The 22,587-nt window shown below is 35.6% G+C and overlaps 1 protein-coding gene and 1 long non-coding RNA gene across 2 annotated transcripts in view; one reads left to right on the top strand and one right to left on the bottom strand.

Annotated features, from left to right (window-relative positions):
• Positions 1 to 7,926, top strand: part of SEMA3C (semaphorin 3C) — a 185,235-nt gene extending 177,309 nt beyond the window's left edge. Inside the window, exons 17-18 of the mRNA XM_082473528.1 lie at positions 1,433 to 1,563; positions 5,078 to 7,926. Of these exons, the coding sequence (XP_082329654.1) occupies positions 1,433 to 1,563; positions 5,078 to 5,491 (545 nt within the window). The 3' untranslated portion in view covers positions 5,492 to 7,926. The remainder of the gene's footprint in view (positions 1 to 1,432; positions 1,564 to 5,077) is intronic.
• The window catches only part of LOC309666324, a 675,327-nt gene that overhangs the window by 635,870 nt on the left and 16,870 nt on the right, over positions 1 to 22,587 (bottom strand). The window lies entirely within an intron of this gene.

The raw sequence follows: 22,587 nt of genomic DNA, 5'->3' as shown, positions 1-22,587 counted from the left end.
CCTGTTTAAGGTGAAAACATAATCCATTGTATGTATAATATATATCGCATTTTGTTTACCCACTCATCCATCAGTGAACACTTGCACTGCTTCCAAATGTTGGCTATTATGAATTATCCTGCTCTGAACATGGGTGTACTTTAGTGCCTTGGTTTTACAGTTTACAACCATTCCATTTACTTCTGGCAGTCCTGCCTTGTATCTTACAATTAATCTAATTCCTTTCTTCCCATCCTGACATGGAGATATTATGTTATTATACTTTTCCCACTGACCCCCTCCCTCCACCTCCACCCCACCAACAGAGGGACCTTCCTCCAGGCTCACCAAGGTGCTACAGAGGTACTGTTGTTAACTGTTAACACTGAGATTCCTGTTGCTAATCTTTTTGAGTCTGGGCATTTTTGGTTTTATTTAAATAATGAAATTCTTGTCACTAACTACACTAACTACAAGAAGAAAATTGAGACACATTTTGCTTAATTGTTCCATACATCTAATTGAGGGAATAAAGCCAGGTTACTATTTCTCTGTTTGCTGAGTATTTTATAAATCTGAGTGTCAGTCATAGTGGTAAGAGTATTTGCAGCAGAGGTAATGATGAACAAACACCAGTGTTGATTTTGTGTCAAAACCTGAGCTAAGTGCTTTTTTATGGATTATTTCAGTGCTCAAGAAATTATTCTTAAGTAAGGTCTATTCCTATTCCCACTTTATGAATGAGGATTCTGCCCATGTCTAAGCTACCACATGATTATACTAAATACTCTTCCTAATTTAAGACTTTCAGTAAAGAATGTCTGAAAATGTCTGTTTTAGAACCAAGTAAAACTGAAGCACAGAGATATTAAATAACTTCTCTAAGGTTACACAGCCAGTAGTGATGAAGTCAAGATTTTACCTCAGGCAAAATCTGATTTCAAAGATCATTTTCTCAACCATTACATCCCACTGTGGCCACACCTTGCTTTCTGCCTTTTCCCAATGTTTCCGAATTTAATCTATACCACACTGAGTATGGAGTTTAGGGGTGGGATGAACTTGGCTTCAGTATTGCCTGGCACTTACTAATTCTTTAACTAGGATATGTTTCCTCATAACTCACGGCCTCAATTTGTTCAGCTATGAAAAGCTGAGAAAATTTAATTCACAAAGATGTTATAATAATTAAATGTTCAAGATGATATTAAGTGCATTCCTTTGTGTAAAGTAATTCTTGAATAAACATTCGTTCCCTTATATCTTTCTCTCCTTCCCTTTAGGTTAAACAAACCAGGCAAACAATGTATAATAGTCTGCTTGTTAAATGATTAAGACTGCCTTTGGGGTTTGCCATAGTTGCTCACAATTTTATAGAGAAACAAACATTCATATAATAGAATATGTTCCAAATTCCATTGTCATCCTCTCTCCTTTTATTTTTGCTCTTCAGCATATAGAAATGCAGCTGAAATTGTTCAGTATGGAGTAAAAAATAACACCACTTTCCTTGAGTGTGCCCCCAAGTCTCCACAGGCATCTATCAAGTGGTTGTTACAGAAAGACGAGGACAGGAGGAAAGAGGTGAGTAACTCAGCAGAGCAGCAATCAGTCAGGGCTTTGGAAAGAGCATTAAATCACCATCCCTCAGGGAGGTTCAGATCAAATGAACAAGGAAAGACATATGAACATCCTTTAATGTCTCTGGGATGACAAGTGCCACCTTCTTTAAAATCCTTTGTCCATAGGGTTGACGGATTAATTAGAAATCCTCTCTTCCTGCTCACCTTGATAACACAGTGATTAAAACAAGAGCTTGCGCACTCAGATGGGGATATTGATGTGAGGAAGCATTTGTAGAAGAAACAAGATGTGTGCAAATCCAGAAGCTAAGTTCTCACACAACAGCACCTTTGTGTGATTCACAAGATAAAAGGGGCTTTTAAAAAAGTTCAATTTTCCTCAGCAAGAAATGGCAAAGAGCATTTTTCTGCTGTGTGGTAATCTGTTTCCATTGCTTTATTATTCATAACTCCTGGGGTTTTGTTAGGTAATATGTGGAATCATTGTGTATGGGACCATTGCCTTTATTTACTGATATGTAAAAAAAACCTCGATTTTCAAATAAAAGGACACTTATATGAACCTTTCACTGATTGTAAAGAGCTGCTTTAAAAGGAAAACATTGTAAAACAGCATAGAGTGAAATATTATAAATAATGAATTCTATGATATTGATGTCACGTTGTCCTGACAAATGAGAGGATAAGAAGAAAAATATATATGGATATATAAACCGTCAAAGTAGCCTAGGCTGCAATGGTACTAACAGTACATCATAAAGTCTGATGCAGCAAAGAGAAAATAGAGCCTTCTGCATTTGTGTGTGTTCTATTGCAGGCAGTTTCCGTACTACATATTAGGTTAATGAGGGCTATGTAGAATGGATACAATCCCAAGCTGTAGAACACAGGCATTGCATCAAAATTACTGAAACAGATGTTGGCTCTTTATGAGAAAATACTTCCCAATTCTCAGACCTGCCTATCCAAAGATGTTATGAGTTGTTTAGGAAATTTTGTGTCCCCTGTCACTGGAATATTAAACCATAGGCTGATGACCACTTGCATAAGATGAGATATAACTGTCAAAGATGAGCTCAATGGACTTCAGGGCCCCTTCTTGCCCCAGATTTCCATGATATTAAATTTTTTTTTTTAGTTTTTTCATTAAAAAAAATTATTGTTTGAGACCTATTTTCTTTGCTATCAAATCTATCATCAAATTAGTCTTGAATTGTCTGCAGTCTAATCAATTTTAAATTATTTTGAATGGATATGGAGCATAAGAATAATTGCCTTGCAAAATAATCGGGGGTAAAATTCATAATGTACTATGATGATTATCATACAGAAATGGAATTCTTAGGCTAGAACATGACATGTGGACATGAACCATCCTTCCAGAGAAATTCTGTGTGTGTGTATGTGAATTGGAAATCCAAAACTCAAACGGGGGCTTACCTAACATAGATAAAATGCTTTTCTTTTATTCAGTAGAAAGTTCAGTGGAATAATATGTAATGAGTGAATGTAATTTCTATTATGTAAAATTGAAATAAATGAATATATACAGTCTTGAATACATGTCACAGGAATTATCAAATGAAATTTAAAAGGGAATGGATCATGAATTTTATCACTTTTATGATATTTCTAATGTTCTATTTCAGAAGGTTCAAGAATGTGGAGGCTCAAATATGACTATCTTGATTTTTCTTCCAATCTCAAAAAACAGAAGAATGCCATAGTTTAAGACTATGAAAAAATTAACTCTAATGTAATTACGAAAATCTGTTCTGTCCAGAATTCAAGCAGATCACAATTCCACTCAGTCTCACTTTAGCTGAATAAACTATTAATATTTAATTAAATTTATTTTAATTCTTCCTTAGTAGCTTAGGCAAACATACACATATTTCTCATATTAATGGTATGTAAATATTGAACTTTTATTTTTGAAAAGTAAGACAAATGGTAAAAAAAAGCTTGCAGAGAAAAATGCAAATAGTTCATATTGAATAGCATAAGTGAAAACTAAAAGCCCTCCTCTTCTCCACTTCAATACTTATTCCCACTTCTCAGAGTATAAGGCTGCTAAGAATTATATATTCCTCCAAATAGTCTCCATAATCTTCCTATTTTCTGCTCTCTCTTTGTCTGTCTCTGTCTCTCTGATACATACACACAGACACACACACACACACACACACACACACACACACACACACACATCATATCAGTACATGTGGAGCTACCTTATTTTTCTTGGCTGCATAGTATTCCACTGTAGGAACATACCTGAAGTTTTCTAAAGCTATCTACTGGTTACATTATTTCTTGTTTTTCCTCTTATCAAAAACATCATGTAAATGAATATCTGCATACTTGTAAGAGTATATCTTCTGTATAAATTCCTAGAAATAAAATGTCTGCACTGAATATTATATACATGCTAATAGATATTATCAAATTGGCCTCCAAAATTTTTCCCAATTTCACACAAATGGAAAAGGCTTTCTTTTCTTTTATTTCTGAATGCATTCCTACATTATTTAAAACTGTTTTCAAGGCACATTTAAACTTTAAAAATTAAATGAACATAAAAAAATTTGCTTTATGTATTTCTGTCCTTACTTTTTCCTAATCTCTCTCTTCTAGTTCTGTTCTATTTTTTGTATTTCAATACTATATTTTGCCTTCCCTTATTTTTCTTTGGGTCAAATTTCTTTCTTCCCTCAATGAAAGAGCATTCCTGAGTATACATGTGAAGGAACTACTTACCACTTAGGTTTTTATGTGTTCATTGACAATACTATAGCGGGAACTGTAAGGAAATGGATTTCAGCATTTAGTTTATATCTAGAAAATGATATTTTTTCCAGTATAAGCCTGTAAAGTAATTAAATATTCACCTCATAGCTTCTTATTACTTTTCCTTGGAAAGTAAAACCACTTGGAGTACTTATAAGATAATGAGTTCCAGCTTATTTTCAGTCATTCTTTGTGTTAGATAATAGGAAAAAGCCCTTGATAATGTTCAAAACGCTGCCTCTGCTTATAAAATTTTTAGTTAAGGGAATATTCATTCATTCATTGAAAAAAAGGTAAAATTCAACCTTTTAATTGTGGCTTCATGTTATTACTCAATAAGTGAGTGTTTTTGTTACAATAAAAGGCAAGAACTACAGGATAAAATAGACATTTTAAACTATCTGTGAATTTCATTTTTATATGTTGACTGTGATTTACATTCCAGAAACATCCAAAACTCTGGCTTATATGTGGAGAAACTACTTCTATCCAAAGGGAACGCACTTTAAGCTATTTTGGGCAATATGAGTGATAACTTCACCCTCTCTTTAATAGATTCAGTACTGCTGAGACTAGATTTCCTGAGCAAAAAAAAAAAAAAAAGACAATGGAACTTACCAAAAATCTGTGTCCACTAAGAAGGAAGTTAACACTCTGTATTATTGGTCATATCTTTTTAGAAGATATAGAGTTAGGTGTTCAGATCTTTGATATCTCTCTTTTAGGTCAAGCTGAATGAGCGAATCATAGCCACTTCACAAGGACTCCTGATCCGCTCTGTTCAGGATTCTGACCAAGGACTGTATCACTGCATCGCAACAGAAAACAGCTTCAAGCAGACCATAGCCAAGATCAACTTTAAAGTTTTAGATTCCGAAATGGTGGCTATTGTTACAGACAAATGGTCTCCATGGACCTGGGCCAGCTCTGTGAGGGCTTTACCCTTCCACCCGAAGGACATCATGGGGGCGTTCAGCCACTCAGAAATGCAGATGATTAATCAGTACTGCAAAGATACTCGGCAGCAACATCAACAGGGAGAAGAATCCCAGAAGATGAGAGGGGACTATGGCAAGTTAAAGGCTCTCATCAATAGCCGGAAAAGTAGAAATAGGAGGAATCAGCTGCCAGAGTCATAATGTTTTCTTAAATGAGGCTTATGCTTCCATCAGTAAATGATCTGTCTTCAGTGATCAACTTCTGAGCAAAGAATCTTGTGCTTTACCCATGGGAAATTCCTGAGAAAGGTGGTTACTCACTCCTAAAGGTGAACGTTACGTGAACTGAAATGAGTATGCATTTTCTTGTATGATATTGACTAGCACTAGACATGTCATGGTCCTCATGGTGCATAGAAATATTTAACTTAACCTAGATTTTATTTATATCTTTATTTACCTTTTCTTCAAAACCAATATGGCGACTATAAAACTAGAATTCTTACATCCCTTAATTGAACTAGGGCCGTAACCTGTGATCTTTGATCCTTGCTTTAAGGGTTTAGAGTTCTAACTGTCAATCATTTGTATACAAAACCAAATGCCAAGTTCACAATTTTTACATAGTAAAAGTTATATAAATGCATGTGACAGAGTAGTTGTCAAAAGAAACGTAGAATAGAAAAGAGACAAGGAAGAGGGAATCTAAAAGTTGTATAAAACACAAGCGATTTTCATAAAAAGATAACATGGAGTTTATGTGCTTCCAGTGAGATATAGTATTAGTTACTTTTAAGATTGCAAAAATTATCAGTTGTTGATATCTGTCATTGATCTCTGTTCCCTTGTTTCAGGAAGATAAAAGGACCACTAACCATTAATATCTTTAATATTGGAATTATATCAGTGAAGCATTTAAGTTTATATTGTTATGTAATCATCTTCCAAACAAAAGCACTTTCTTTTTTGGAAGTTATTTAAGTTATTCTAGACTCAGAGAATATAATCTTACACAGTTTAATTGATAAATGTGTTTATTCTAATTTTCTAGTTTGTATGGCATTTTAAAAAATATAAGAAGAAATTTCTTTTGAAATATCAAACTTGTATATGAGGGCCGAAACAATCAAAATGGAAAAAAAAGAAAAAACAAGGTAGAAAATGCAATTTTATTGACAGAAGTTTATTAAAAATGTTACTAATTTTTAACTTCAATAATTAATTTCAATGATTAACTCACTTTTTTTTGTTTACCAACCTCAGATACCATACTGACTTTTAAGTCACCGATTCTTTTTTTTTTTTTAATACTCTTTCATGTGTGCTGGAGAGACACTCATTTTGTGGAGAAGTGAGAAAAATTCTAATTTGAACAAAAATAGACATACTTTATTTTAAAAGAATGTCGGTACATTATGTTCACTGGTATATAAATACAAATGTGGTAAGTTTGTGACGAATAAAATAACTATCTTCTAATTGTATGTTTGGATCCTTTTATTAGAGTAATTTAATAGTGATTTTTTTTTTTACTCCAAATAACAACTAGATGGGAGAAGTATGAAAATTTTCTTCATATCCTCATATTTCTTTTAAAAACACAACTTTTGCTCTTTCATTTTACTTACTTTTAAAGACATTTTCATGTTTCTAGGTGCAAACAGAACTTATATCATATACCTAATCAAAATCTAATACAAAAGTTTTATTTGTAGTTAACAAGCCATGAAGAAGGTAATCAAAGTAGATATATTACCTTCCTAAGCACTACAATATAAAGCATCAAGAACTAAAATCATCATCAAAATTAATGTAATCACTGATCAGAATCTAGGAATAAGATTTATTATTTAAATGGTGGTAAATTATGATATTATAAGAGGAAGCCTCAATGGGGCAAAAATAGCAATTAACAAACGCAACATAAATAATGTTTATTCAAAAAAAAGCTATTAAATAAAAGCTATTGTTCCAAATGTATATGATTCTAAAGTAGTCTCTAAAGCAGTTTATTTTGCAAGTAGGTCATTATTTCTACTCTACATGCACAAATAGAAATGTGTATAAAGCCAAAACCATCTTCTGTATTTATGGCCAATCTATTCTATGTACAGAGTTGAAAGTAAAATTGTTTTAGACTCAGAGGATAGGGTAAACTATACAGGTCCCCTTGCTTCATGTAAACCCAAACTGATAGACAATAGGGTGTTTAGTGTTGTAACATTATTTGTGCTATTTAATATCTTCTACTTTGAACATTATTAAATTGTATATACTTTTATTACTTTACTTTTAAAATTATAGAGCCCCTTTTGAACAAAACTGCCAAATGTAAAGAAAAGTTTCTTGCTTAAAACTATTGTTAACATATACTGAATGTTGGTGGTTGATTGGTTGGTTTTATTTTGTGTAGTTTGACAGTTCGATGACTTGATATGTTTTCCATTTGTACATAAAATTTCCTAGAAATGCACTTTTTTTCACAGTGTAGGTTTGTGAATAGATTCTAGCATGATGAAACTGTCATTACAGTGAATGTTCACTCTGTGTTAGAAAATGTAGTTAGCACAGTATTATTTAATTGGATATTGAAGAAATCATGTGCCTGGCAAAATAAAACATGTTGAATTCCCCAAGGATGTCTTTAATTTTCCTTTTTAATGTTGGGCTTACAATTTCTTGTTGGCATGGTAGAATCTACTGACTCTTGTAATTGTTCTTTTTTTCCCTGCTTTATTTATTTATCCTTTTTTTTGTGAAAGTAATGCATCTGGATTTCAAAATTCAAAACTTCCAGAAAGATATACTTGGAAATCTCTCCTTGCACTACTATCTCTCCTTTATGCAAGTCCTACCCCAGAAACATCCAATGTTCTCAGTTTCTGTGTGTATTTCTATGATATTTTATAAACAGCAAGCAAATTCATATTTGTTTTCTCTTTAAGAGTCATGGTACATCCACTCACGTCTGTGGACAGTTATTCAGACTTGTGTCCACAGTGGGAAAAAAAAAAAGTATAGTTTATAAATGCTTGGGCTTTGGAACCAGACTGCTAGGATTTGAATCCAAGCCTACTGTCTTATCATGGGAAAGTTATCGAATCTCTCTGCCTCAGTTCTCTGCCCAAGTTCATCCCAGTAAAGTGTTAGGGCAGAACATATCATATAATAAGTAATCAATAAATATCTTAATATTTGTTTATTTAGAAAGTGACATATTGCTAGAACAGGAAGGAATATTTAAGTTGTGTCCTTTGACAAGTTAAATGCCAATGGTCTAGGCTGGGGAGCCTGCGGTCAGTGGATCAGATAACACCTTACCAAGATAAATGAGCCTTTATAAAAGTGAGGGAAAGGAAGCCACAGGAAAAGAAACAACAAAAAATAAAAGTAATCTCAACAAATCTTCCAACCTGATGATTCTGCACTACTCCCTAATTGTTTCATTTCTCAGTATCTCCCTTGCTTCTATTTGAACTTAACCTTAGTTTAAAAGTTTTTAAATGCATTTCTTACCATTTTAATGCATTTCTGATGCTTTGTGCCTCCTACCTAAGTGAAAAATTTTTTTAAGGAAAGGATCACAGTTTCCTATATTTACTCTCTGGGTAAAGTCAAGAGAGACACCGCAGCTTTGTTTTGCAGCACAGTCAAGTCCATTGAAAACTTCAGTCTAGACAAAGAAATAAGCAGACTAAGTAAAATGGTTACTTAACCAGTGGCATTGAGAATTTCTTTGAATTTTATGCATGGTGACAAAGTTGTGGAAGACTATTGTGAAAATTTTTTTTTTTTTCATAAGAGTTATCCCACCATCATTTTATCCAATCACCTTTTGCACAAGAATACAAGCCCCTCTGCAAAATCAAAACCAATTGCAACAAATTCTGTGTATGTGCTGTTCAGTGAACTTCACTGTCAATGAATTGTTTTTCCTAAGGGGCCTCTGGTATATATTTCAATTTTTATGATTTCATAACAACTTTACTTTCATAGTGCACAGGTATTGAGAATTGGAAGAACTACCTCCAAGATAAGAAAATGCCATCTTCACTCTAGTGACTAATGTATTTGTCTATGTACCTCATAAAATAATACTTTCCATACAGGTTGAATTGTATATTTCTCAGGGCTATTATGTTGCCATGCTTGAGTGTTACTTACATAAAGTGCTATTAAAGAATGCCATTATAACAAACACATTAAAACTATTTATCCTTTGTAAGGTTATCTCTCAACCCCCAAGTACAAAAGTGGGGTGAATTATGTTCCTTAAGTGTTTTTTCCTCTGAGTTATTCCTCTGAATTATAAACATGCCATCCAAACACTTTATGAGATAAAAAACATAATGATTTCTGCATGGCCAAATGGATATATGATGGAATTATTATAAAAATCAAAGCCATTCCTATTGTTTCTCTGGATATTTTTCAATATCTTGTTTAATTTTTTCCCTTTCACTGATTTGTGTGGGTCGGGGGTGGAGAGGGTATGATTAGTAATCAACTTCCCTTCTCTGCTGCATCATGGCTCATCAAACAGAGAGCTTGGACCTTCAAAGTATCTTTTGAGTTGATGAGGACTCACAGTTGTAAGCTGTGAATAGGAAAAGCAACCATGGGAAACAAAAAAAACTGAGGAGGTACTACCCAAGCCACATCTGCCTGGCACATTCACTGGATTCCCAGTGATATTTTCATGGATGCAGATGTATGTGTGTTGTATCCACAGATCATGCACATCGAGATCCACAAACCAGCTATATTCAATTTTTTTATTATTTCAAAATGAATCTCAGTTTCTGCTTCAAGTTCCCATTCCAACTTCTCCACTTAAAAATGATACAGCCTGGGAATGTTATGTCCCTCTTGATGAGATGTTGCTTTCTCTAAAATTGGAATTACAATAATATCTTTCACATGTAGTAGTTGTGAGAATTAAATGAGTTAATACATGTGAAATTCTTATAGTACCTGACGCATAGTAAAAGCTCAATAACATAAAAATCACTAAACAAAAAAAAATCTTAAATGAAGATGTATATGAGATGGATGTAGCATCTCTTTCTTTCATTAATTAAATTACCTTGGATGAAACAAGATTGAACCAAAATGCTATTTCTAATTTTTGTTTTTAGATATGAAAGTGTGAGGAAATGTACTTACATAATTGGAGATAGAAGAAGTTTCATTATAGTGCTGCTATTCAAATATGTAAGTATCTTCTGAAGAATATGTCACATAATTATTATTAAAGTTTATTTTAGTTAAAAACTGACAATTTCATTAGGTTCTCTTGCAATTTTATTTTTTAAAATGTTTGGAAACCATCCTTCTTCTCAATACTTGTACCTATAGTTCCAATCATGCCTTGATGGGTTGTGTGGCTCAGTGGACCCATATCCATGGATTTTCCAGGATAATCATCTGTAATGCAGACTCCCAGCAGCCAGTTGCTTACTGAGTGGCCTTGGGAAAGTTACTTAACCTCTTTGTACCTTGGGTGCCTCATCTGAAAAATGAGGATAAAAATGATAGCAACTCACAGGGTTGTTGTGAAGGTTAGAATCATATTTATACATAAAGTGTTTATAACATTCCTGCCACATGATTATATATTATTATTAGTTGAATTAATGCTCTTGTTACGTGCTGTTATAAGACCCCTCCACTTCATTCAGAAGCTCCAGTGAGGATTTGTTATCTTTATTGTTGCTCCTATTTTCTTAGCCCCCTGCCACTGGCCAGCAGACATTCTGATGATCATTATCATGTTATGCACCTGTGGGTCTTCATTTTTGACCCTGAACTTTTATTTTCCCAATTCAAGAGTAGGGTCTTGACTCATTCTTTCCCCAAGTTGAATTTCTTCTCATTCACCTTGTAACCTTGAGTTGCTGGGAGAAGCTGGCTCTCCTGGAGCTTAGATTTACTCACCCTGGACGTTAGCTGTCATCTACAGTGTTACAAACTTGACCTTTATCATAAGGGTCCTCGGTATTCCCGTTCTATAGCCTCCCGTCAGATCTCTTCTGGCAACCCTCCAGGCATGGTAAATCATGGCTGAATTCATATTGGTAAAGAAGGTAAACTATGTGCTAGGCAACTCATAACAGTCAACAGCTATAGCACCAGAAAACTACCACAATTATCACCCTCTTACAAATAACCATTTACTGAGCATTTTCTGTGAGCATTCCTATGTAAAGGTGCACACTATACATAGTTATCTGCTTTCTTCGTAAGATATTCTGAAGGTATTAGTCTGTTTTGTAAATGGAAAAACTGAGAGTCTAATGCATTTAGATACTTGCCCTGAGTTAAATAACTTTCTAAAGGCCCCAAAGTAAGAAATACAAAGAGTCTAGCTCCAAACTTTAAGCATCTTCTATACTTCATTACTTAGAGTCTCACCAAGAAGGCTTTTCACTACAAAAACTTTCATACACAGCAGCCTTCATAATATAATTTATAGGACTCTGGGTAACATCTAGCCCAGGCCATGGAGTCAGAATGCCTAGACTCAATTTTCTAGGTTACTACTACCTAACTTTACAGGTCTCACATCACTATGATAATATCAATCTCATGAGAAAGTGAAGATCATGATAATTCATGTAAAGTGCTCAAAACTTACCTGATGTAAAATGAATATCGGGTAGTATTAACTATTTTATCACTATGTCTTTGCTACTGGAAATACCATTTATTAATTCTTTCATCAAATATTTATTGAGCACTTACTATGTGCCTGGCAGTATTTTAGGCATTGAGGGTATAGCAGGTAACAAAGCAACATCCTTGCTGTTGTGAAATTTACTTCCTAGATGGAAAAGTTAAAACAAACACACAAATAGCTATGTAAAGGTCAGGCTGATGGTGGAGAAAAGGGAACCCTCTTGCACTGTTGGTGGGAATGTAAATTGATACAGCCACTATGGAGAACAGTATGCAGATTCCTTAAAAAACTAAAAATAGAACTACCATATGACCCAGCAATCCCACTACTGGGCATATACCCTGAGAAAACCATAATTCAAAAATACACATGCACCCCAATGTTCACTGCAGTACTATTTTCAATAGCCAGGACATGGATGCAACCTAAATGTCCATTGATAGATGAATGGATAAAGAAGATGTGGTACATATATACAATGGAATATTACTCAGCCATAAAAAGCAACGAAATTGGGTCATTTGTAGAGGCTTGGATGGACCTAGAGTCTGTCATACAGAGTGAAGTAAGTCAGAAAGAGAAAAACAAATATCGTATATTAATGCATATATGTGGAATCTAGAAGAATGGTACAGATGAACCTATTTGCAGGGCAGGAATAGAGATGCAGACAGAGAGAATGGACATGTGGACACAGGGAGTGGGGAAGCGGGGGTGGGATGAACTGGGAGATTGGGATTGGCTTATATACACTACTATGTGTAAAACAGATAGCTAGTGGGTACCTGCTGTATAATGCAGGGAGCTCAGCTCCGTGCTCTGTGGTGACCTAGATGGGTGGGAAAGGGGGGTGGGAGGGGGGAGGTCCAAGAGGGAGTGGCTATAGGTATACATATAGCTGATTCGCTTCGTTGTAACTAACGACAGAAACTAACACAACATTGTAAAGCAACTATATACCCCGATAAAAGAAAAAAAAAAGTTAGGCTGAGATAAGTTCTCTGAAGGAAATTAAAGAAAGGTGAAAAAATCTTGCAAAGATCAGGGGAAAAGAGCATTTCAGGCAGAGCGACAAGCTAGTAAACGCTCTGGGGCAAAAATAATTCTGGCAGATTTGAGGAAAAGAAAAGAAAACCTGAGTGGCTTGATCTCAGTGAAAGAAGAGAAGGCAAGGACGAGACTGTATCCCAAAGGCAGAGAAACAAAGTCACGTGGGTCCTGATGACCACGGGGAGATGTTTAGATTTGATTCTAAGGAATACAAAAGCCATGGAGGCAACGACATCACGTTAGTGATTTACATTCCATACAAAATATCTCTGGCTGTATTTCAGAGGACTTTTGAGAGCAAGGAATGCAAACAAAGAAAACAGAAAGACCAACTAGGAGCCAAAGACATATTTTTAAAAGAACACGTAACTGGTAGATTTAAGTATTGACTTTCACTCACAAAGAGGTATAAACAACTGGTAATAGTTCCTCCTGGAGTGTACTTTTGAAATAAAAGGCAGGGGTGATATGAGAGTACTCATCCCCTGAAGTTGAGGAAAATTGTTGGAGTAGCCTGCTCCAGAAGGGAAAAAGGGACACCAAAAGAGGTCAGAGGTGGCTTGTAGAGAGCCCTAGGGGTGGTCCTGGAGCTAGAATATGCAGAAACTGTCAGAAAGAGGGATTTATTATGCAGTAATAGCCAGAGGAGGAAGTGGTTTAGGTTTCAATACTGAGAACTAAATCAGTCATGGATAAAAATCCAAGAGCCATTAATGACAGTGTTGTGTGAATGCTTTTAAGACAGGCTGGGGTCACATGGCCAGGGGCTGTAAATAACTGACGATGCAAACAGCCTTTATGGTTGAGAGTCCACAGTAAATAACCTCACTGAATGTGTAGTGCGACATGATTAAGAGACCAACAATTTGTAAAGACCAGCTGCCTTAATAATCCAGTTAATTAATCCTGATTTTATTTACTGGGCAAGTGATGCAGTTTCATCCTGCATTTAGAAACAAGCTGTCAAGTGAGTGAGAACTACTTAGAGAATGGAGTGTGTGGTAAAATATCCTTTTTCAGAAGGGTGAAATTACAATGCAGTTTATATAGGAACTCAAATCTTTAATTAAGGCACTGGGGTCAGCGTTGAAGCAGTGATTCTGGAGCTCTTATAGCTCTTCATAATGGACCCTTCTCCACCCCAGATGACTGTTTCCTCTGCCATGTTAAAAAGGGAAACTAAGCGTTGCTAGGAAAGATGGTTTCTGGACTCACTCCCTTGAGATGGCTTCATTAAAAGCTGTCATTGAGGCTTTGAAAACAGAGGGAAATCCAAGTGTCTTCTCGGGAACAGAGTAATTATGGACATTTGTGGATAAAAATATCTATGGAAGATGAATTTGAGGAAGGCAAAGAAGGAATAAGAGACCGATTCATTTCTGAATAAAGAGCATTAGCCTGTACCACCCCTACCACTACCACCACCAAAACCACTAGCTGGGTCAAGAAAAAAATATTTGCAGCCAGAGAACAGCAGGGGAAGTGCTTAACGTTTTCTGAGATTACCAGAATTTTTTTTTTCTTTTTCTTTTTTAATTCATCAAGAGAAATCATAAAAGCCTTTTTGCAGACTTCCTTGTAACACTTTTTTTCAGGAAAAAAATTGCAGCTCTGTGAGGCTTTCTTCCACTTTCCCAGGTTGGTTTATCCCTCCTTGCTGTTCCATATGGCTTGTCCACGTGTGTCATAGCATTAGCCCTGTTTATTAACATTTAATCTCTTATTTTTGTCTCTTGCCAGCTACAGTGTGTTTTTCATTTTAATCATTTTTTATTCTTAGTATCTAGGACATTGCTGACTATATAGTAGGTGCTTAATAAACACACGGCATCTTCCCTTTTAGATAGTATATAGTAAATCCTTTTAAACTCTAATATCTAATGAATAGGGAATTGATACTGTATACTGTAATACAGATTTCAGAACGTGAACAGTTATTGGTTTGAAAATCCATTATGGTAACTAGAACACTCAAACTTATCATCAACCAACAATTTAAAATATTAATATACCATCTACCTCCGTGTGAGAAATGAATAACCCCATCTCAATTGTACAAGAGAAAGCTAAGACAAATTTAAAATATCTGTTAGTAAAAGATGATAAACAACAATCAAATAATTCATATTACAAGGGCAACAAGAGAACATGATTAAAATATCTACTTCGTTCTATGAGTGTTCTATTAACTGTAAGTCCGATGTATTCAGTAGTTCATCTAATTCCCACAGCAAAAATGATTTGGTAGGCATTGTTATATGAATTTTACAGATGGAAAAACAAGCCCAGACGTTCCCACCATGGCTAGCACGTTACTGGGCTGAGACTGAAAAGCACGTTTACTTTTCGGCCCATACCGCCCAAGGAGTAAGAGTTGAGAGAACAGAGACTTTACTATAGTAATCGGGGAAGGTTCCTTGCTGCAGAAAGATCTTGAAATGGACTGTGGAGAATAGAATTCACATTGGTTAATGTGGAGGAAGAAGGACATTTCTGGAGCTTCAGAGGTGGGAGACATAATGGGTATGCAAAAAGGAACCTGCTGATTGAATTTGAGAGTTGAAGTTATGGAAGAGCAAAGTTAAAGTTAGATGTGAGTGCAAGTGAATGGAGTAAATAATGAAATAAACATGGTTTGCTCTTTGTTTTTGAGGATATATTTAAGAAGGGAGAAATGAGGGGCAAACATTTACTTTAATTGATTGATGGGTGCCCTGGCTGCTTCTCAAAGGAATCTGAAGTGAGAAGATACTATTAGGGGTCAATAAGGTTAACGTGGTAGAAGAGTAATGAACGCTTATCATTTCTCAACTCAGTGGGCACACTGAGGCTAGGTTTGTAATGCATGTATGTGTCAAAACTAAGAAGGCCCTTGATATTTAGATGTGAGTTAAATATTGAATAATTGTTGAACGGATTAGAAAATTACCCACCTTGTGGTTTATTTATGTTTTTATATAAGAGAAATACTACTACTACTACTACTTATAATGACAATATAGTTAACATCAATGGGACGCTTACTAATTGCCAGGTAGTGTTGCTTATATGCATTTTCTTGTTTAATTCTCATCTGCAAACCCAGGAAATATACACTACTATTATTTACCTTCTTACAGATGATGAAACCAAGGCACACAACTATTAAGAAATTTAACATTAATAAGAGAGTTAGTAAGTAGAGTATTCTAATCTCTGGTGCCCTGTTATATTATAATGAGTCATTCATAGGTGCTCTATGAGACTCAAGTGATCTGTAACGTTGGTGATAAATTTTGGTAGGAAATATTAGAGTAATATCTATAAATGAGGACTTCCAGCTTTGTCTTCCTATTTATAGATATTTGTCTCTGTAGATAACATGGTTTCAGCATAGCAGAATTTCTAGTAACTACCAACTGTACCAACAACAATTGTAGTGTCTCAGGACATCACTTTATCCCAAGAAAAATCAGTGATTAAGATTAGGTTAAAATAACACCCACATGTAGAATTATACACAATACTTGTGCGCAATTTAGTTGAGAAGATCTTTCTGACAAATTTAACAAATGTAAGGCTCAAGAATCCAAAAAATCTAAGGCAAGGTGAACACGCTTTCAGGACACACTGAAACAGCTAGAGCCAGAGGACAAATGTTCTCAGTAAATGGCTCTTCCAGATGAGAATACTCTGGGGTGAAGAGTATAAGGCAGGTGGGAAGACAAGGGTGGTCCCAAGAGTTGTCACACACAACCATTTTACAGATGATGAAACTGAGAGCCATAAAGAGGTCACATATTTTGTTACTAAGAACTACATTTATTTCTCAATGTAGTGCTTTTTCCATATATATAAGTGACCTAGAGATATGGCTATCTAGTGCAGAAAAGTTCACACAAGAACAAAAACATGATTCTTTTTGGCTGTCAGCATCAAATAAGTAAAAGCTTGAGTTTCTGGGATTCCATATTATTGCCTGGATGCTGTTCAATTGTGCTGTCTCACTAGACCAGATTTTTTGGGTCAGTCTCATTTGGCTTTGCTCAGCTACACGTGGCCTCTGTATAAAACAGGGCCAAAGTGAAAGAATATGCTTTTCCTTAATCCACATTTTCTGCCTGGTGAAAATATGAAGAGCTTCGCCCTCAGGGTCACAACAACAACTTTCTCCAATTTTCTCAGCAGTAGTTGAGAATTATCTTGTCAGCATCACTGTCTTTTTTAACAGGTGCCGGGAGGGGGACAAGCAACCACAGGTGTAGGGGATAGAAAAGTCATCTGAAAAAAATGTCGTTAAAAAAACCCAAGTTTGTCCTCTGTTGTGCCTGTCCTTTGTAGAGAAGCCAGCGTACTATGGCCTGACAACCGAATAGATGTGCCTCTGGCCTAACCCCGCATCCCCTTACCCTCCATCCAAGCCCCTTCCTTTCCCTACTTCTCCCATGCTTCTGTCTCTTCGATTCCGATGCTTCTCAAGCATTAATATGTGTATGAATTACCTGTACCTTGCTAAGAGGTAGATTTTTCATTCAATAAGATTGCTCTGGAGGGTCGGCATTTCTAATAAGCTCCTAGGAGGTGTCCATGCTGCTGGTCTGCAGATCACACTATGAGTGGTAAGGTTCTATGTCTACTTTTGTAATTGATGGTCGAGAGGATGAAGGTAGATTTTGGAGGAAGAGCAAAGACAATTTCTTTCTCCTTTTCTCCCATCCTTCACAGTGAAACAATTGTTTCATTTCTCTGCAAACAATTAGAAACAATCTTCCTTGGGACAGCTGACACAGACTTGAAAATATACAATTTATCTTTGCATGCAGTTACCTGTCTCTTTTGTAGTAATATATGGAGAACATTTCTCCAAAAAACTTAACTTTGCTTATTTTTCATAGCCACAGCTCATTAAATTAATGTGATTTTTCTATGTTTATTTTAAAAACAAAGGGGGAAAAGTACAATTATTTTCACCAAGTCTTAACCTGAATTAGGATAGAATTAAGATCAGTGATACTCTGGTCAACGTTTTAACTAGGTCTCCAGAAGAAAAACCAAAGAAATTATACCCATTTCCATGACATAAATGCCACCACCATGGTTACCAATATGAGATCACAGGATACAAAACCAGGAAGAGATTCGTATAAGAGCCTTCAGAGCTGGTGCAGGAATCACTGAGGGGCTCTCCACAAACAGAGTTGAAGCTACAAGGAAGGATGGCATCACTCAAGGAAAATTACAAAGGAAAAAGAATGTTGACAATCATTTTCTGTAGAACTTTGTATTTATACTGTCTTCTATTACATTTATCTTTGTCTCATAGTTAATTTTGGATTCGTTCCCCAGACATTAGATCATAAGTCAGTGTTCTAAATGTCTTTGGTCCTTTATATTTATAGTAAATGGTTTTTAAAAATATATGTTGAATTGCAAAAGGAGGGGAACATAAAGTTGACTCCATTAGATTATTTTTGAAGCAAAAAAAGACTGAGTTTACAGGTACAATTTTTACTGAAAAAATAAGAGGATTGATAGAGTAAATCTCTATGGTGATCATCTGTGATTTTTAAGAACAGACAATATTTCCTAAATTATGGCTATTCTAAGGAAATTTCTATATTTCTGAGACTAATTTCATCTAAAGTTGTGACACAGGTGTGAAGCAGCCTTCCAGATTTAAGTTGGAAGAAAGGTGAACCATAGAATCCTGAGAGAGGCAACAGGTAGTAATTGTCTGCTTATGAACAGAGATTAAATCTAGTTGAGGAAGCAGAGAACAGAGAGACAATGGAGCCTGCATTTGGAGATAAGGAATAGAGTCGTACAAGGATTTCTCTTCACATAATTTAAGTTCACAGACAATTAAAACAAAGAATCAAGTGACTGCGAAGAAGTATTAAACAAAGTGGTATTTAAGTATAACTCAGAGACGTGCATACCTGAAAATATGGAGTATAAATAGAAAGCTGCTGGGTAGAACAATTTTAAAATTAAACAACAAAATTATATATTAAATTTTTCTAAGCTGGATGTTTTCTTGAACTGTAGACTTGTCAATGATCTACCTATATATGAGTTTCCTACCTGCACAGACACGTACACATACACACACACACACACTCTAATCCTCATCATTTTAAGTGGCTTCTTGAGAATGTTGAGATTTGGCTGATTTATCACAGAGGATAACTGGAAATGTTATCTAATATTATCTAATGTTGAGGTCAAGGTTATGATTAAAGAGTCTATTGGATAATATCCCTGCTTGTTTTATCACAACATCCAAGCATATGCAGAAGTCATTATTTTAGAATGTAAACTATAGTTTTGAACGATCTATTCTCTCTCATATTCTGCACCTCACTGGTCAGCACAGGATACAAGTGGAAAAATAGGTACATGACATTTTTTAGAAGCAGAATTATTTGCACTGCTATCATCATTGCGCTATACTTACAATTATATAGATTTGCGTATCTAACATCTGCTTCTCCAATAACAGTTACCCAGAGGTGCAGGCTTAGATCTTTCTTGAGATAAGTGGCTAAAATATTTTCTTAGCTAATGAATGGATAACGATGCTCTCAATTTTATCACTTGTGCAAATTTATCTTTGGACACTGTATTCGGATTACCCTCAAATGTGCATTTAAGTATCGGATACCACATAAATGTCAGAGGGAGAAAAACTAGACGACTCTTGGCAGTCTGCAAGAGCGATGTTGTCAAAGGTCATCAACAAGTCTGACAAAACAGTCCTCATTAACAGTGTCTGTCAGCACCTCCATTTGGAAGTAATTTGGATATTTGCAGTGACCCCGTCAGTTCTGATTGGCTGGGCAGTGACCTTGACCAGGGTGAAACCTGTTCAGTGTAGCTCAGATAATGCACTGTAGGTGGAATCCAGGATGACAGATGGCAGTGGGGTCAGTGAAGAGGAACTTGTCTGTCATTGCTATTGAAGATGAAGCCACTCAACAGTGTAGTTCAACTGACACAAGAGCTGTGGTTTGCATATGCCACAAGAGAATTGTCCAAGTTCCTTTATTTTTAAAGAAATGCTATAGTCTCATGATCTCAGAGTGCATGAGGTTGATGAATAAGTGGACAAGAAAGCCTAGCTGTTGGAGTTTAGCAATAGACTAGACATTTCAAAACTTGTCTTTGACTTAATAGCCAAGGTCTGATAAGTCTTGCTGGCTGTATCTTTATTGTGGATAACTTCTGGACCAAAAACTAGTTCCTGTGATATTTTTCTTCTTTCTTATTCACAAACCTGGTTAGTGAGAGTAATAACCTTACTCTTCTAGTAGACACATCCGTTTCTTTTCCCTCCCTCGCATACCACAGAATCAATATGAAATATAACTTTGATAATAGAGTGTATTACACTTTCTAAGTGCTAGAATAATAAGGCTATGAAAGCAATTATATTCTGGAAATAATTAACCTTTGATAAAACAATCTGGATCTGTTTCTGTAGTTTCAGTGGCACTTTTTTTTTTTTTTTTAATATGAAAAACCAGGACTGGATAGGATATTGAGTGATGTATAGCACAGCATTTTGATTCTGGGCTCTGAATCTCTATCATTCAAAAAATACAAGACCCAAGACCGATAGGCTAAGGACCTAATGGAAACACATCAACATCCAAGTAACCCAACATGATGAATAAATAAGAAAATACACCTAACCTTCAATTACTCATGGGATGTTTAACAATCTTGAAGAAAATCTCTTAAAGATCTTTCCTACACACTGACTGCCTGAGCTCAGGAGTTTTTACTAAATCTTCATCATTGGCTTCTTCCTTGCAATGTTTTTGGACCAAACAGCCAACCAAAAATGAATTAAAAAGTGAATAATTTCATAGAATAATAAAGTATTAAAACTACAAGAAAACTGACCAATGATGCAGTTAAAGTGATTCCCTGCCTTGTGGATTACTCAAGGTTCATATCTAGCATGTAGATGTGCCTCAGAGATGTTTAGGACAAGATGAGAGTCCTTAGTAAGAACCCACGGAACTCTACTTAATAATTAGACATCATCATTTCCCCTATTTATCCTAGTTTAAAAAGGAGCTCCCTGCGAGGCAAAATACTACCCTGCCCATCCACACCCCCAATATACAGACATTCACGCTTTCCTTATCAATTTAATTTTTTCACTTGGTCACTTTATACATAACAGATAACATCATCCAAATGGCTTTTAGGATAATGCATCATTTTCACTGAAACACTTTGCCTAACTGAATTTGAGATGCTCCCATTTGGGTAGAGCAGCTTTTATAAAAATTGCCTCAACCAGGCTCATTCCAGCTAAATTTACACCACCTGTTTTAATGTGCATATTGTCATGACCCACAGAGACTGCATTAAGTAATTAAGAGACAGACCACATAGTGTCATTTGCTGTAAGTGAATCTGTGGATTCAATCAATAACCACCTGAAAGTGCCTAGAGCTACAGGATTAGGGCGAAACCTGCTGAGACAAGCCCTGGGGGGTCCAAATGAGGGTGCATTAATTTGAGACACCATTATGCAGTTTTCAGTCCATTTTAATTAGTCATAAAACATAGTATAACCCACATTGTTAACAAAATCATCCAAGACAGATTCTGCTTTGCCTTAGCAAAGACTCAAAACAGAGCTCAAGATAAAATCAAATAGCCAGTTGAGTAGAAGAAGAAAAGACATTAATCTTATCTGCTTTTCTAAGGCATGGTTTATCTCCTAAAGAAGAGCTGAACCCTGGGATTGCTGCAAGCTCTCTTATTTTCTGCAGACAAAAAAAAAGAAAAAGCCATTTTTGAAGTGCTAATACTACTGTAAACAAAATTTATTTTATGCAAATTTTTATAGGTCTACTAGTGAAAGGGTTGAGCAGCTATTGTTTGCTAAACTGTCATTTGTTTGGTTAAAAGTTCGTCATACTCATCCAGAGTATGGTCACTGCTTAGGAATCAGATGACCACACCAGAGCTACACACTATATGGATCATATAATTTGTTTTGGATCAGGTTCCTTCCAGATGGTAAAATCTGGTGTGTTTGTTAAGAATTGGCTTAAGCCCTGATTCACTCTAGAGTTCAGCTGAAACAGACTAATTGGATGGGACCCATCCCAACACACATGTCTTCTCCAAGCTGAAAGTGATTTAGGGTTTTGATGGCAGTTAGTGACCACTGGGTGGATTTGTATTCATTCTAGGCGGTCAGCAAGCGACAGTGTTTCCACCCTATGAGAAAACTGGAGGAGATTATTTCCCAGGTGGCTTTTTCAGACAGAGGTCTCTTACAAAAGAAGAAAGGAACACTTTGACAAAGTCCAAAGAGCAGCTCATATTTAAGAGTTTTTGATGGACAAATTCAGGGGCCTTTTCAAACTCTACAGGGTGCTTTTGGAATATGTTTGGAATGTAAACACGTACTTGAATTGCCCAGCTGCCACCTGGCTTAGAGCGTGACCTTTCATATCATTTTTGTATTTTAAAGCAAAAAAGGAATCTTGGTGATCATCGGGGTCAAACTGTTGCTTTACAGACAAGAAAAAAGGGACTAAGGTAAATTAAGTAATTCACT

Source organism: Balaenoptera physalus, assembly GCF_965194825.1.
Source record: "Balaenoptera physalus genome assembly, chromosome: 8".
In the NCBI taxonomy this organism is placed as follows: Eukaryota; Metazoa; Chordata; class Mammalia; order Artiodactyla; family Balaenopteridae; genus Balaenoptera; species Balaenoptera physalus.
Note: the sequence above shows the minus strand (reverse complement) of the source record. Positions and strands in the feature narration are given on the sequence as shown.